This window comes from Talpa occidentalis, unplaced genomic scaffold, assembly GCF_014898055.3.
Source record: "Talpa occidentalis isolate TD23 unplaced genomic scaffold, MPIMG_talOcc4v2.1 talOcc4.11, whole genome shotgun sequence".
Taxonomy (NCBI): domain Eukaryota; kingdom Metazoa; phylum Chordata; class Mammalia; order Eulipotyphla; family Talpidae; genus Talpa; species Talpa occidentalis.
Window position 1 is genome coordinate 11,457,706 of NW_023601104.1, and position 14,461 is coordinate 11,472,166.

The 14,461-nt window shown below is 61.9% G+C and overlaps 1 protein-coding gene across 1 annotated transcript in view; it reads right to left on the minus strand.

Moving 5' to 3' along the window:
- Positions 1-1,421: 1,421 nt before the first annotated feature.
- Positions 1,422-14,461, minus strand: part of SPTBN5 (spectrin beta, non-erythrocytic 5) — a 49,005-nt gene continuing 35,965 nt past the window's right edge. Inside the window, exons 41-62 of the mRNA XM_037504142.1 lie at positions 14,263-14,377; positions 13,444-13,557; positions 13,108-13,229; positions 12,689-12,851; positions 12,311-12,499; positions 11,958-12,035; positions 11,237-11,409; positions 8,637-8,727; positions 8,372-8,518; positions 7,629-7,766; positions 7,294-7,550; positions 6,198-6,384; positions 5,793-6,005; positions 5,118-5,314; positions 4,797-5,001; positions 4,373-4,567; positions 3,383-3,541; positions 3,023-3,240; positions 2,659-2,848; positions 2,227-2,403; positions 1,948-2,058; positions 1,422-1,640 (exon numbers count right to left, since the gene is read on the minus strand). Of these exons, the coding sequence (XP_037360039.1) occupies positions 1,422-1,640; positions 1,948-2,058; positions 2,227-2,403; positions 2,659-2,848; positions 3,023-3,240; positions 3,383-3,541; positions 4,373-4,567; positions 4,797-5,001; positions 5,118-5,314; positions 5,793-6,005; positions 6,198-6,384; positions 7,294-7,550; positions 7,629-7,766; positions 8,372-8,518; positions 8,637-8,727; positions 11,237-11,409; positions 11,958-12,035; positions 12,311-12,499; positions 12,689-12,851; positions 13,108-13,229; positions 13,444-13,557; positions 14,263-14,377 (3,658 nt within the window). The remainder of the gene's footprint in view (positions 1,641-1,947; positions 2,059-2,226; positions 2,404-2,658; positions 2,849-3,022; positions 3,241-3,382; positions 3,542-4,372; positions 4,568-4,796; positions 5,002-5,117; positions 5,315-5,792; positions 6,006-6,197; positions 6,385-7,293; positions 7,551-7,628; positions 7,767-8,371; positions 8,519-8,636; positions 8,728-11,236; positions 11,410-11,957; positions 12,036-12,310; positions 12,500-12,688; positions 12,852-13,107; positions 13,230-13,443; positions 13,558-14,262; positions 14,378-14,461) is intronic.

Genomic DNA, 14,461 nt, shown 5'->3' on the forward strand with positions numbered 1-14,461 from the left:
CACCCTGTGTTTTGGTGGGGGGTGTGGTGGGGGTGTGGCAGGGGCATGGTGGGGGTGTGGTGGGGGTGTGGCAGTGCACCCTGTGTTTTGGTGGGGGGGTGTGGTGGGGGTGTGGCAGGGGCATGGTGGGGGTGTGACAGTGCACCGTTTTGGTGGGGGGGTGTGGTGGGGGCGTTAATGGGGGTGTGGCGGGGGTGTGGCAGGGGTGTGGCAGTGCACCCTGTGTTTTGGTGGGGGGGTGGGGGCGTGTGGTGGGTGTCTGGTAGGGGTGTGGCCCGGGGGCTCCTATTCCCACAGTTTGAATCAGAGCCTAGGTCACAAACCCTCTCCTTCCCACGGTGGGCCCTCTGCCTTTCACATGGGCCTCCCGCGAGGTGAGCGGTGCCCAGGGAGGCCACATTCTGAGGCGAGGTGAAAGGCAGGTCACCACGGCCACGTCACCTTTCTCCTGCCAGCGCTACCCGAAGACCTGCTCACGCGCGCGGGCCCATCATCACCTAATGCCAATGAAGCAGAGACGGGAATCGAATTTTAACGTGGACTTTAATCAGACACCGGCAATCTGGAAGACGGGGGCTGAACCCCCCAAAGAAACCACCTTAACATTTTCATTTCCAGCGGCCTCTTTATGGTGAGTTGAGTGGAGACTGCCGAGCAAAGAGCAGCCCTCCTTGCTGCCAGGAGGTGGTGATGTCTGGCCCCGAGCGCCTGCTCGCCCTCCCCCCTGGCCTCCTGCCCGAGCTGGGCCTCAGCAGGGGCTCCTGCACCCCCTGACGTGTCCTAGGGAGCCGGAAGAGGGACTCGGAGCACAGGCCAGAAGCACCATGAGCGAGCAGATCTGCTGCTCCCCGCGCCGTCTTACCTGCTCCCTCCCCCCAGCCCTGTCACTAGTCTCCCCACTAGTCCCAAAACTGGCTCAGGAAGCTGCCCCCTAAGGTTGGCAGATGGGGAGCCTGGCTGCTCGGAGCTTGTGCTGGGGTGGGGGGCGCGGGCCCAGCTGCCGCAGGCCCAGGGGCCCCAGGTGAGTGGAGCTGGGGAGCAAACTACAGGACAAAACCAGGGCCCCCACCCCCACCTGGGTGGGGCAGAAACTGGTAGCCCCAATAGGTCAAAGCTCCGGGAGTGGGGGGGGCCTGGGGGGGCTCTACCTCATCAGAGTGCCAGGGAAGGGCTCTCCTGGCATTTATCTGCCCCACACTCATCCCCTCCTGCCCCCCCCCCCCCCAAGAACTCCTGCTGAAGCTTCGAAAACCCCTCTCGGCACCGTCTGCATCCCGAGCCCAGAGGGGCCCAGGAAACCGCAGGGACAGCACAGGGGCTGGCGCCCGCTCTGGGACAGGGCTGGGAATCCGCTCCCCGACGCCCTCCGGCCCCCGGCCCCTCAGGCCCCTCGCGGAGCCCCCGGCCCCTGGGGTGTGGGCCTACCTCCTGGGCGCGCCACCACCACCACTGGGTTCCTGCCCACCAGCCGCCTGCTCCGGGGGCACAACGCAGGTGACGGGCACAAGCAGCCCGACTGGGGAGGCGGCTCGCAGGCCCCTCGTCCCGGCTGACGGTGCTTCGGGCCGCCAAGCTCCCAGGCACCTCTGCCCCGTGTCTCTCCCGGGCTGCAGCCCCTTCACCTGCGGCTGCCGGCCCATCTGGAGGCGGGGAGCGAGGGAGCAGGTGTGGGCCTGGGGCTGCGCGCCCAGCCTTCCGCCCTGCGCTGTCCCCCCAAGGCCTCTGCCCCGCTCCCGCGCCCGCTCTTCCTGCCGCAGCTCAAACCGCCCTCTCCTCCCGGCCCCCTGTTCGACCCGGGTGTGGGGCTGATGCTTCAGCTGCTAAAGGAAAGAACGGGGGTTTCCTGTAGGGTCAGAGGTGGACTGTGGACTGTGGGGAGACCCGGGCCGTCTCCCCGAGAAGCCCTGGGGTCCCTAGTTCCTGGGCACTTGCCCAGCATCTGCTCACCCCCGCCTCCGCCTCCCGCTGCAGCTGCGCCAGCGTCTCCGCCCGGGCCGCCAGCCGCCTTTCCAAGTGCAGGTGTCTGCAGAGCTGCAACTCCACGCCCGGCAGCGAGTGCTGGGGAGAAGCAAGCCCAGGTGAGCCGCGGTTCCTGGGGGTGCCGAGAGCCTCTTCTCACCCCTCGCAACCTGCCCGGGAAGGCCAGGCAGTGGAGGAGCGGCAGGCTCTGGCCCTGGCAGGAGCGGCCTGACAGTGCGGCGGGTACAGGTCAGGGCCTCAGCTCACCCCACAGCTGGGGTCCAGAAGGAGGCCTTCCTGGGAGGCCAGCCAGGCCTCGGCCTGGTCCAACTCCTGCTGCAACTTCTGCAGCTCCCAGCTCTCCTTGCAGCGCTTCTGGCCCAGGGCCCAGGACTCCTTGAGCGCCTGCAACTGCCCCTCCTGCTCCTGCAGACATGTTGTTACCTGGTGGGGGCGGGGGGGGGTGGTGGGGAGAGGTCTAGCTCAGGTGGCGCCACCCAGGTAGGTGAGAACAAGGCGATGCCCAGCAGAGGAGATGAGGAAAGGTTTCAAGGCCTGGGCCTTCCCCTCCTCTGCCTCCTCTCCACCCCTTGCCTTGCCTTTCCCTGCTGCTATTTTTCATGCCCATGAGGGGTTTGAAGGCCTTGAGTCACTGGGCTCCATCCCCAGCTCAACCCCACCCCACCTCTCTGCTTGTACCTCCAGAGACATGAAGTGACCCTTGTCCAGCAGCTGCTGCCCTTCCTGCTGGACCTCCTGGGCTTGCAGGCACAGCTCCTGGATTTCTTGCCCCAGCAACTCGTGCGTCCCCAGGAGCTGCTCAGCCCCTGCCACATCCCTGGCCAGCTCCTCTGAGGACACCCGCACCTGGGTCTCCTGAGCCCACGCTCTGCAGGGCGGGGAGGGGAAGCTGCTGTCAGGGCTGGGTGGGCTGCCGTGGGGGCGGGGGCGGGGTATGAGTTGCACAGCACTGGGGGGAAGAGTCCAGTTCTATGAAGAGCTGGAGTGACCCCCACCCCACAGGGCAGAGCTGAGCTAGCAGCCAGGGCAGGAGGCCACCTACAGCAGCTCCTGACAGCGTCCGAGGAAGGTGTGGCCCTGGACAGCCTGCTCCAGCTCCCTGCCCCGCTGCTGGGCCTTCGCATGCAGGGTGGCCCAGGCCTCCTGAACCGTGGTCAGCAGCTCAGCCAGGCCCTCCTGAACCGTAGGTTGTAGCTGGCCCAGTCGGCAGGCCTCTGTCCTCACCCGTGCCGCTTCCTTCTCCATAGCGGCCAGTTCCCTCTGCCACCAGAACACGCCATCAGGCCTCCCTCACCCCACCCTGCCAGGTGCTCCTCCCTCAGAGGGAGCAGTCCTCTCTGACAAGTCCGCCCCCCCCCCCCACCACCTTCAGGGAGAGGCAGGCCACGGGGCGAGTCCTCACCTCCAGGCCCCTGTGCTGCTGCTGCAGGGCCTGCACCGATGGCAGGCTGTGGACACGCGCGTTTCTCGCCACCACCAAGCCGGCCTTCTCCTGCATCCGGCCTCGGAGGTCGGCCGCTGCCTGCTCAAAGCCGTGGACCTCACGGGCTGCAGCCAGTTTCTGGAAGAGGAGGCAGAGCTCCCTGAAGTCATGGCCTCCTTTTACACCCTGAAGACCATGGGGCTTTGGTGACTTGTTCGCAGCCACCAGGTACAGTAAGTCCTGCTGTGGCAGCCGCCCCATGAGCTGGGAGGAGCTTACACCCCGGGGGCACTCTGTGGGGAGAAGGCCTTGCGTGCGCAGTCGTGAGAAAGGCAGAGGTGGAGGCTCTGAAGCTGCGCTGCGAGGGGTCCACAGGAGGGAGGAGCTGGGCTCCGGGGAGGAGGCCCCTGCAGCACTTCTGGTGGGGCGGGGAGGGGAGGGGTCCTCCGGAGCTGCTCCCCTGGGGCCCTCAGAGAGCATCGCCCAAGTGCAGTCTGTCAGGGCGTGGGGAGCCGGGCAGCTTTGCTAGAAGCCGCCATGGTGAAGGGACCCAGGGTTGACTGGCCGCGCCCGCGGCGTTTACATCAGGGGGAGTGGGCGCCGGAGGCTGGCCGGCCGGGCCCGGCTGCGCGTGTGGCTCACGGGCCATCCACGAGGCGCGCGCCTCAGTAAAACGAAGCCTGCCTTTAGGGAGGGCGGCGCAGGATGCAGAAGCAGCCCGCCGTGTGAGCTGCGCCAGGAGGCAACGCTGGTGGGGAGGCCCGGAGGGGACGCGGGGCTCCTGCTCTGCTCGCGGTGGGAGTGGGAGGCAGTTAGCGCCTCCTTCCACACTCACCCTCACACACCCACCGTTCTGACTCCCATTCGCACACGCTCTCTGTCGTGCTCACACTCCTGGGGGGTCTCTTGTGCCTGGCCCGGCCGGGAGGCACAGTCATGCCTGCGCCCCGGCTGGCCCCCAGCGCCTACCTGCGCGCGGCCTTCCACGGCCCTGTGCAGCTTCTCCCACGTGGCCTGGACGCGGTCCATCTGGACTCGAATCTGGGGAGAGCACCTGGGTGCGACCTGCTCTAGGGAGCCTGCCAGCTCCCTCAGGGCCTGTACCCTGGCCTGCCCCGCGCTCTGGACTTCCATTCTGAAAGCATCAAACTTCTCTTCCAGCACCTGAGAGGGAGGAAGGCCAGGGAGAGCACTCTGGGGGAGGCACCAGCACCCAGGCCTTGGCAGTGGCTGACTGTTGGGACCTTCCTCAGCCCTGGAGAGCTGCAGGGATTCTCCCAGAGACACCCCCCACGTCCCTGGTGCAAATTCACACCCTCTCACCCCGAGCACACACTTCCTTGGCTCCGCCTCAGTCCCCTGCCCCAGGCAGGCTGGCTCGGGAGTGACTCACCGCGACGCTCTCCAGGTCCTGCCCGTAATCCTGGGCCGCGGCGGTGGCCACCTTGCTGGCCAGCCAGGCTTCAAGGCGCAGGGCCTCCCGCTCCAGTTGGTGTAGCTGCAGCTGCTCCCTCAGGTCTTGCCCCCGGCCCTGCACCCTCTGCAGCAGCGCCGAGTGGGCCTCCCTCACTGCCCGCATCCCAGCCAGCACCTGGGGGCTGCAGCAGGAAGGACAGCCCGCCAGGGGCTCATGCACTCCATTCTGGAGCAGCTTCACAGGCTCCTGCTGGGGACACCCTCCTGGCCCCCCCTTAGATAGGCCTGGCTCACCCACCTATCTGGGTTCTGCAGGCGCTCAAGGAGGGCCGCGGTCTCCTGCAGCCTCTCCACGCGCGTGCCGAACCCCTCCAGCTCTGTCCTGGTGGCCTCCAGCTGCCGCAGGACGGCCTGCGTGGCCTCGGCACTCTGGCCCACGTCCTGGACGTCCAGGATACAGCCCCGTTCTGCCAGCCAGGATTCTGCCTCCAGGAGCTGGGGGCACAGAGCAGAGGTCTGTTTTCGGGGGGAAGCCCTGCAGGGCTCCCAGTATGGAATGAACAGCCAAGAGCTCGCGAGTGGCGGTTCTCAGCGGAGCCGCACCCCGAGTCTCCTGAGCGCTTTGGAAGCCTCTCTGCCTGGCCGCCACGAGCAGCTCTGGCTTGGTCTGGATGGAGCCTGAGGATCAGGACTTCTGGAAGGGTCTGAACGACTCTGGTGTGAAGCACGGCTGGAGAGCCGCGGGTGGGGAAGACATAGTGAAACCAGAATAAATCCAGTAGCTGGTTTTCTGGGAAGCGTGCAGGGGACGGGTTTGAGAGCAGGAGACCACACAGCGGAGGCAACAGAAGATGCCCAGGGGCCCGGGAGCCCCAAGCAGGGGTTTCTTTCAAACCTGTGTAGACTGTGGGTGTCCTTGTGCCCAGTCCCTGACCTCGGAACACGGCACCCCCTCCTCCCACCTCCCCCTCACCTCTGTTAGGAACCACTGGGCCTCCTGAGCCTGTTGTAGCAGTAGCCGCTTTTGCAAGACCTTGGCCTGCAGGCAGCCCAGGGCCTTCTCCAGCTGCTGCACCCGGGCAGCCACCTCGTGGGCAGCAAAGTGCCGAGCCTGCACCAGCTTGCGCCCTGCGCTCAGCACTGCCTGGGTCAGAGCTTCGTGGCTGCTGATCTCAGTCTCCAGGTTCTGTGGAGGCAGAGGACAGGGCTTGGGATGGTACTAGCCTCTCCCCAGAGATGCCAGGGGTACACTGAAGAATGCGGGGTGCTCCCAAAAGCCCCCCCAAGGCAGAGCTCCTCGTCAGCCAGGAGACTTCCCTAGGCTGAATGAGCCCCACGTGAGGCCGAGGGCCTCTGCCGCCCTCAGGTGCACGCACACCTGGTGCTTCTCCTGCAGGAGCTGCACAGTGCCCAGGCTCTGGCCGCAGTCCTCAGAGGCCACCCGCGCCAGCTTCTCCTGCACCCAGGCCAGCTCCTCATCCGAGTCCCTGAAGAACTGCAGGACGCAACTCTGAGCCTCCAGGGTAGCTCTGTGCTCCTGCAGAGGTTCCCCCAATCTCTTAAACCTGCAGCAAGGAAAGGTGGGACCAGAAGAGTTGGGGGCTATCACTGAGTTTTGGGGTTCCTAGGTTCTTTAAGATTTATTTATTTATGCATACAAGAGCTGGGGTACAGACTAGAGATGTGCAGGGTGAGAGGACTCACGAGAGGCAGCAGGGAGCAGAACAGGCAGACTGACTGAATACACTGCTGAGGGGAGCAGCGGGCGAGACAGGAGAGGTCTGCACGCCATGTGGGTTTTTCTCTGGCCCGCTGGGATGGAACCGGCGCTGCAGAGGCTGTGGATTGCTTCATAGTGCTGTGCTTAACCCCTTGCGCCACCAGGGAGGCCCCGGGGTCCCTAGGTTCTTGACTATGGCCATGAAAAAACTCAAAGCCATGTTCAAGCCAGCAAAGTTAAATTTATTTAGGGACAGTGTCCATGGAACAATTGCCCTGAAAGGTGGGGGATTCCTGACTTAAATGGGGTGCAGAGGGCGGCTCACTTCTCCCTTTGTGGGCTTACGTGCAGGTGCTCCCCGGGCGTTGGTTTTTCAGGGCCGTCAGGAGATTCTAAGCCACCCCTTCTGCACTGAGCAGCCGGTTGGCGCAGGGGTCTGCCTTCCCACCTCTAGGTGTTTCTTATACTCCGGCTTTACCGGGAGGACTGCCTTCCCTGCTCTGGGCATTTCCTGGCTCCCCCCAGGCTTCGTTGGCCCTGGAAAGTGTTTCCCGGGGTCCTGGATATGTTGATTGTTAATTTTCTTTGGGCATTGTCCTTTCTGCCCAAGCTGCCTAACAGGGATCACTTAGTAGGGCCAGGGGGTGCCCCAGAGCCCAGCTCCCTGTGTCCCTCACCGTGGGCAGGGGACCCTGAGCAGAGATAAGCCAGGGGCAGGGAGGAGGGGCAGGAGGATGCATGTAGGTGGGCCTACCTTTGAAGCAACTGCTGGGTTTGCTCTTCCACGTCCTGGGCGAGACAGTGGCCTTTCCGCATAAAGTCCTGGGCCTGGCCCAGCAGTGCCTGTGCCTGCCTGGTCTGCCTGTCCACCGCTGCCTCCAGCTCTCCCTGTGCCCGGAGGAGCTCTTCCAGCCCAGCCTGGTCCTGGCTCCCCACAGGGGCTGTTAGCTCGGCCTCCACGGGCCCCAGCCAGCTCTCCAGTTCTTTCACACTCCGCTGCACACGCAGGACCTGGGGAAGAGTGTGCAGTGGGCGCCCGGGGCAGGCCCAGAGCCCCATCCAGCCTGCTCCTGGCCCATGCAACCTCACCTCACAGGCCTCCTGTAGCTTGGCTGCCCTCCTCTGGCAGTTGGCTTGCAGCTGGTCCCAGAGCTCTGTCAGCTCCTGCAGCCGCTCTTGGATGATCTCTGAGGTGGGGTGACCTCCCTCCAGCAGCCTTTGCCCCTCCTACAGCCGCAATATGGCGCCCACCTCAGGGACTCAGGGCTACTGGTGCCAGGGGCACTGGTGTTGGCTCCAACCACCAGGCCCACGGCTGCAGTCCGTGCTAGCTGTGTGTTCTCGGGCAAGTTCCTTAACCACTCTGAGCTCATTTTCCTTATCCATGGAGTGGAGACGATCATGAGATAACATTTAAAATTCTTAGCAGGGCACTTACATCAGTGGGCTCCCGCCAGGAGACAGGATTAGCCTTTGCAGGTGGAAGAGGGGAAATTTAAAAGGTGCTCTACTCTGGCCCCTTGATACACAGGATGGCTGGCTGTGCCTGACCATCCTCTGATGTCTTTCTGAGATGGTTGTTACAAACGATCAGTCAAAACACGATCTTAAAATTCTTGGAAAGACAAGAATTTGGGAGAAGTTGCTCCAGGGAAGCTCCTGCTACTCTCTCCCCTCAGCGCTCAGCAGGTGCTCACACACAGAGAGCGCCAGAGGAACACCGGCCACTTGCAACCATGGTTCAGAGCCGCGCCAGGCCTCTGTGGGGCTGCCCTGTGTTTGGGGTGCAAGGCTGTCCCACGGCCCCGCAGCCAGGCCCCACAGGGCCTCACCATCTGCAGCCTTTGTTTGTGGTGCGCACTCGTGTCCAGCTCGGCCAGGAGATTCTGCTGGTCCCTCATCTGCGCCTGCAGCACGGCCGGGTCCCGCCAGATTTCCTCCAGGGCCACCAGGTTCTTCTCCCGGAGCCATGTGGTAACCTGGGTGCGTGGGAGGACCAGGCTCTGTTGCCTGGGGTTCTCCCCTGCCCCCTCACCTCTGGGTTGGCCAAGAGGATGGGTGCCCTCACCACAACCACCCCCCACAACCCAGGGGAACCTCAGAGGAATCCTGCAAGAAAGTCTGCAGCTGCCGAAGCTTCTCCAGCTGGCGGCGGCGGGTGCCTGCTCGCTCCAGGAGCGCCTCTTTCCTGCAAGAAGAAGGTCGTATGGGCCCCCAGGTCTGCTCCCCAGCACCTGCGCTGCCACAGGAGTGTGTGCGCGCATGCAAATGAACCCTTCGCCCTTCTTGTGGATCAATATACACCAGGCCTGGACTTCTTCTGAAAAGAGGGGGTTCCTCTCTTTCTGTCTGTTATGGGCGGAATCGGGTCTCCCAGAGTCATATGTTGAAGTCTCAACTCCCAGCACCTCCAGAATGTGACTATGTGGAAATAGGATCTTCAATGAGGTAATTCATTTAAAATGAAGTCTTTGGGTAGATGCTCATCTGATGTGGTCGGGGGAGGAGAGAGAAGGACGTGGACGCACACAGAGGAACAGCCATGTGAGGAGGGGGCGAACAGCTGCCTGCAAGCCAAGGGGCGAGACAGGCGACAGCAGCCCTGGAACCCCTTGATCCAGGACAGCCTCCAGAAGAGTGAGACAGTCAACACCCTGTGTGGAAATCACCCAGTCGCTGGCATCCTGTGATGGCAGCCCCGGCCCACCAGCACGGTGTCTCCAGCTACTTTTCTGATCATGCACGGCCACGACAACTTTCTGAGCATGCCCCACACATGTGCCTCTGTGTGTGTGTGTGTGCTCACTTACACACACGTGCACCTCTGTACCAGTATATTAAGCGCATTGCCGTGTGCCCCAAAGTAGATTAGAAATGAGATCCATATGTGGAGAAAAAGGAACTCTCCTGCACTGCTGGTGGGAGTGCAAACTGGTCCAACCACTATGGAGAGCTGTGTGGAGATTTCTGGACCTACTAAACATAGAGCTTCCATATGATCCAGCAATTCCACTCCTAGGTATTTACCCAAAGGACACAGAAACATCAATTCCAAAGAGCACCGGCACCCCTATGTTTATAGCAGCACTGTTTACAATAGCTAAGCTTTGGAAACAGCCCAAATGCCCAAAAATAGATGACTGGATCAAGAAGATGTGGTCCATATACACCATGGAATATTACTCAGCATTCAAAAAAGATAAACACATGCAATTTGCAGCAACATGGATGGCACTGGAAGGGATCATGCTCAGCGAAATAAGCCAGAAAGAAAAAGAAAAATACCGGATGGTCTCACTCATAGCAGGAATCTAGAAAACTTAAATAAGGGACCAGGAAAATGAATAACTGTAAGAAAGTGAAAATCAAAATCAACAAAAAACTATGAATCAGAGACACTCTATGGGGGTGGGGGCGGGGAGGGGAGGGATTGGGTCAAAATAAGGGGGTTGCAATTGTATGGGGAATATAAAAATAAAATTTATTAAAAAAAAAAAAAGAAATGAGATCCATAAACAAACAGGCAAAGAAGTCTTCATGTTAGCTCCTCCCGTCCCTGGTCTTGAGGTCCATCACTGGTCTGGGCATGAAACTTTGTACTCAAGAATGCCTGAGCCTGGAAGGGATGAGGGTGGCGCTGTTTTGGGGGGTAGCTGGTCTGTTTGGAACCCCCTAACGTGACTGGGGAAGGAGGTGTTATTAAAGACCTCAGGTGGGGTCCATCTGCACAAAGGGGAGGGGTTGGCTGAGTGCCCCTGTGAGGGCACCAGCCCTAGAAGCTTTGGGGCCTTGCAAAGATGGGAATCCCTGTCAGATGGGGAACAGGTTTTTGGGCAAATCTACCTTGATCTGAAAATCTGAGTAACTGGGGCCTCCCTGGTGGTGCAGGAGTTAAGTCAGCGCTCTCAAGCTACCGCCAGCCACTGCGGCCTGAATTCAACTCCCAGCCAGGGAGCTACCCACATGGCGCGGCAGACCTCTCCTGTCTCGCCCGCTGCTCTCCTCTTTGGTGTATCTCGGTGGATCTGCCTGTTCTGCTCCCTGCTGTCTCTGGTGACTCCTCTTACCCCCTACACCTCTGGCCTACACCCCAGTTCTTCTACACAAAAATTAATTTAAAAAATGTCTGAGGGCCTGAACAAGGCGGCAGATGGGCTTTTATGAAGATAAATGGTGGATCCTGATGTCTCATGATCTGTGCGAGATTTAGTTGAACAAGCATAAGGAATCTGCCAGCCCTTCCAGTGCCAGCAGCAGCTGAAAAAAGCAGGGGAGCTTTTCAGTCACCCCAACACCAAGAGGCAGGTATTGCTATCTCCTGGCTAAAGACTGAGGCTTCATGAATAATTTGCCCGGGTCCCGCCCTGAGCAGCAGCAAGGAACTCAGGCCCATCTGGCCCTGGAGGGTGACCCCAACCATGATGCCCTGGGAGTGCCAGCTCATCAAGTAGTTTCTCTTGTTTTCTAGTGCACACTTCCTTGTAAAATTGCCTCAGCTGGATGACCGTGTGCAACCTGCTACTCATCGTGGGCCCGCACACCGCAGTCGAAGAGATTGGGCCCTGGCATCTGACGTCAGCCCTTGGAAAAGGCTGATGAGCCTGGGCCAAGAAGGGGAAGGGCAGGAAGGGCAGAGCTGGGATGCCCAGTGCCCACGCCAGCGCACCCACAATCCCCACCCCCAGGGCCACCAGTACCTGAGGAGCACGGCCTGGCACCGGTCTAGGGCACTCTGGGCCTTGGGGTGTCCATCTCGGCACAGAGCGTGAGCTGCAGCCTCCAGGGCGCTGATCTTTCCTGCCTGTGCCTCCAGGCCCCGCTCCAGGAGCTTGTGCTTCCACAGGAGGGTCTCCGCATCGGCCACGGGGTCCTGGCGGGAGCAGGGAAGCAGATACTGCCCATGGGCTGCCCCCCCATCTCAAGGGTCTACTTTCCCACCTGGAGCCATCCTACCAAATGTCCCCCCAGGGAGCGTGCTCAGTGTCTGACTCTAGGACAGCACCACCCCGGGAGCTGCTGGGGTTAGGGGTCAAGTGTCAGAATTTCCAGGGCTGGCGGAGCTTCTTCACATAACAGGAACACCCTCCTCTGCGTTCCCAGTTAGACCACAGTTGCCGGGATAGGTTACCCCGATTATGAGGCCTCATGAGGCAGACTGGCCCGCCACGGTGCTGGGACAGTGTGGGGAGAGCAAACCCTGGGTGTAAGGGAGTGAGGAAGGCAGAGGGGAGAGGAGGTGGGAGGCAAGAAAGGGCCAAAGTCCACACGCTCACCCTCTCAACTCCCCACCTTCCCCGTGGGGACTCCCGGCGGCTGCGGGGTGCGGACAGTGCCTCGGCCTGGGAGCTGAGGCAGCACTGCTGGTGTTGGCCCTCATCCCACTCAGGCAGAACTGCCCTCACCCCCACCAGCACCTACCCCCAGGCCCTCGCTGGCCAGGCAGGCTTCCTTGCTGCAGAGCCAGCTTTCCATCTGCTCCGCAGAGTTTAGGAACAGCTGTGGGGAGAGGGAAGGGAAAAGGCAAGGAGGAGGTGAGAGGACGGGCCAGTCTCTGCAGGTAGAAAGGCCCTTTGGGAGCGCCAGGGAAGAAACCAGGGGCCTGGGTCCACAGAGTGACTCCGCTGACGAGACTTGTGGTGGAGCTGAGTGCAGGGTGAGGGGGGGTGGGTGGCGTGTGGTGGGCAAGTGTCTGGCCTTGCAGCGGCTCTGCCTTTGGCTCTGGCCAGGAGCAGCAAAGGCAAGATGGAGGGGGCGGGATGGAGGCTGCCTACCTGGAGCTCCAGGGCCTGCTGCAGCTGCAGGTGCTGCTCCTGCCAGGTCTCTTCCAGGCAGTTCAGCTCCTGGTCTAAAGTAGCCAGGGCTTGGCGGATGTCAGGGAGGCCTGACTGCCCAGCTGCGAGTAACCGCTGTCCAGTGCTTCTGACTAGCCCGATACGGTCTGCCTGGGCGTTCAGCTCAGCCTTTAACAAGACAGGGCCCAGGCCTCAGAGGCTGAGGCTTCAGGGCTGGAGGGGGCCTGCTAGGGAGGAGGAGGGATGGGGAAGACCCAAGACCGAGGCAGGTGATGGAAACAAGACCCGGGAGAAAGTTGGTGGTTGCAGGAAGGGGCAGGGCAGAGAGGGAAGGCCCCAGGGTCCCGGGCGGCTCACCTTTCGCTCCTGGTGCTCCTCCAACATGCGCCGGGCCTCGGCGGGACTTCCGGGGGCACTTTGGGGGCACATCTCAGCCTGCAGGCCCTGGGCCCAGACCAGCAGTTCCTGCAGCATTGCCTGGAATTTCTGTGCTTGGTGCAAGGCATCCAGGGCCTCTCTCCTGCCCATAGGTTCATCCACTAGTCCCGAGGCCTCCGGGCCCCTGCTCCCCTGTGCCCACCACTGTCTTCTGTCCCTGGGGCCCCTCAGCCAGGGAAGGCCCACGGGCTGGGAATTAATGGGATGACAACACAGATGGTTGTCTGAGGAATGGGAAAATCTCTCGGGGGAGAGCAGAGCAGGGAAATGTGGGCCCTGAGGTGCAGAGGAGACAGGTTAGTGCGGGCAGTGAGGACAGACGCGCAGGGAGGCTGTACCGCTTCTGAGCCCCACTCTGGAGCTGCCGCCATCTGTCCATCATCTCCTGCTGCTTGCGGCTGAGGCTGTGGGCTGCCCCGGGGCTTCTCTGGCAGAGCTGGACCACCTTGTGTTCCAAGGGCTGTGGGGAAATTCGGAGTCAGGGGCTGGGGCATGAGAGCAGGTTGAGCTCGGGAGAGCCTCCGGTGGCAGGAGACCCACAACATCTGGGTGTACAGGTAAGTGGCCCTGGCTGGCTCTTGAGGCCCCAAGGCCCCCGGCCCTGTTCATGACTCCCCAGGGTCCACCGAGGCGGTACTCGGGGCCTGCTTTCCCTTCCACACCCAGCTACACACCTCCAGCTGCGCTTGGATGAGGCCCATCTCCTGCTGCAACTCCTCCTGCTTCCACAGCAGCCTCTGCTCACTCTGCAGATTTTCCCCACAGTCCAGGCCCTGGATCAGAGTGGCCTGGGGAGAAACGGGGCATTAAGGACTTGGTTTCTGCTCCATCTCCTCCCTCCCTAGGGAGTGTGCTCCGGCTACAGGGCTTCCGTGTGGAAACCCAGCCTGGGTCCCTTCCAGGGCTCTCTGTGAGCCAGAGCAGGGCCCCGGCCCTGCCCAGAGTGCCTTTCCTTCTGTGAAGGAGGAAGGTTCGAGGAGAGCCATGGCGTGAGACTTTCCTCCTGGCCTCATGTGACCCTCCTTCCTTTGAGAGGGCCTGAGCATGGACAGCCAGGTCGGGCTGAGGCAGGAAGCAGAGGCGAGGGCAGCTGGGCAGAGTCCTCTGCGTGCTCAGAACGGGGCACCATCTGTTTCACGCGGGCCTCTCAGGCCGGGACCATCTTCTTTACTCCCGCCCCTGCCAGTTGAGCCCACGTTCTTTTTGCAGAGGCTGACACAGTCCTGGGGCAAACGCCCTGTGGTTCTGAACTTGCTCAGGGGCGATGGAGACAACTGTGTAGGGGGTGCTTCTGGGGGACTAAAGAGCCAGGGGGGCTGGCCTCTGAGCCTGCAATGGAAGCTTCTATGGTCTGGCATTGATCCTGATGTCCCCTGGCGGACTCCTGGCAGCTTCTACCTCCCCCTAAGCAGACCAGCTGAAGGAGAGGGGCAGGCGGGGGTGAGGCCCTCGGGAAGGCCTGGACAGCTCTCCCTGCTCCCCCCACCGCTCACCTTCTCCCTGATCCGCCTGATGACGTCATCCAGGTCTCGGGACAACGTGTGCATCTCCAGGGCCCCTTCAAGCTGCCTCTGGTACTGGAGTAAGTTGCCATGGAAACTGTTCCACCTGGCAGAGGGGGTATGAGGCTGTGTTTGAGTGAGGCGGCCGCCCACTCCCCTTTCCTACACCCGCTGCTTCCCCCGCCCCGGG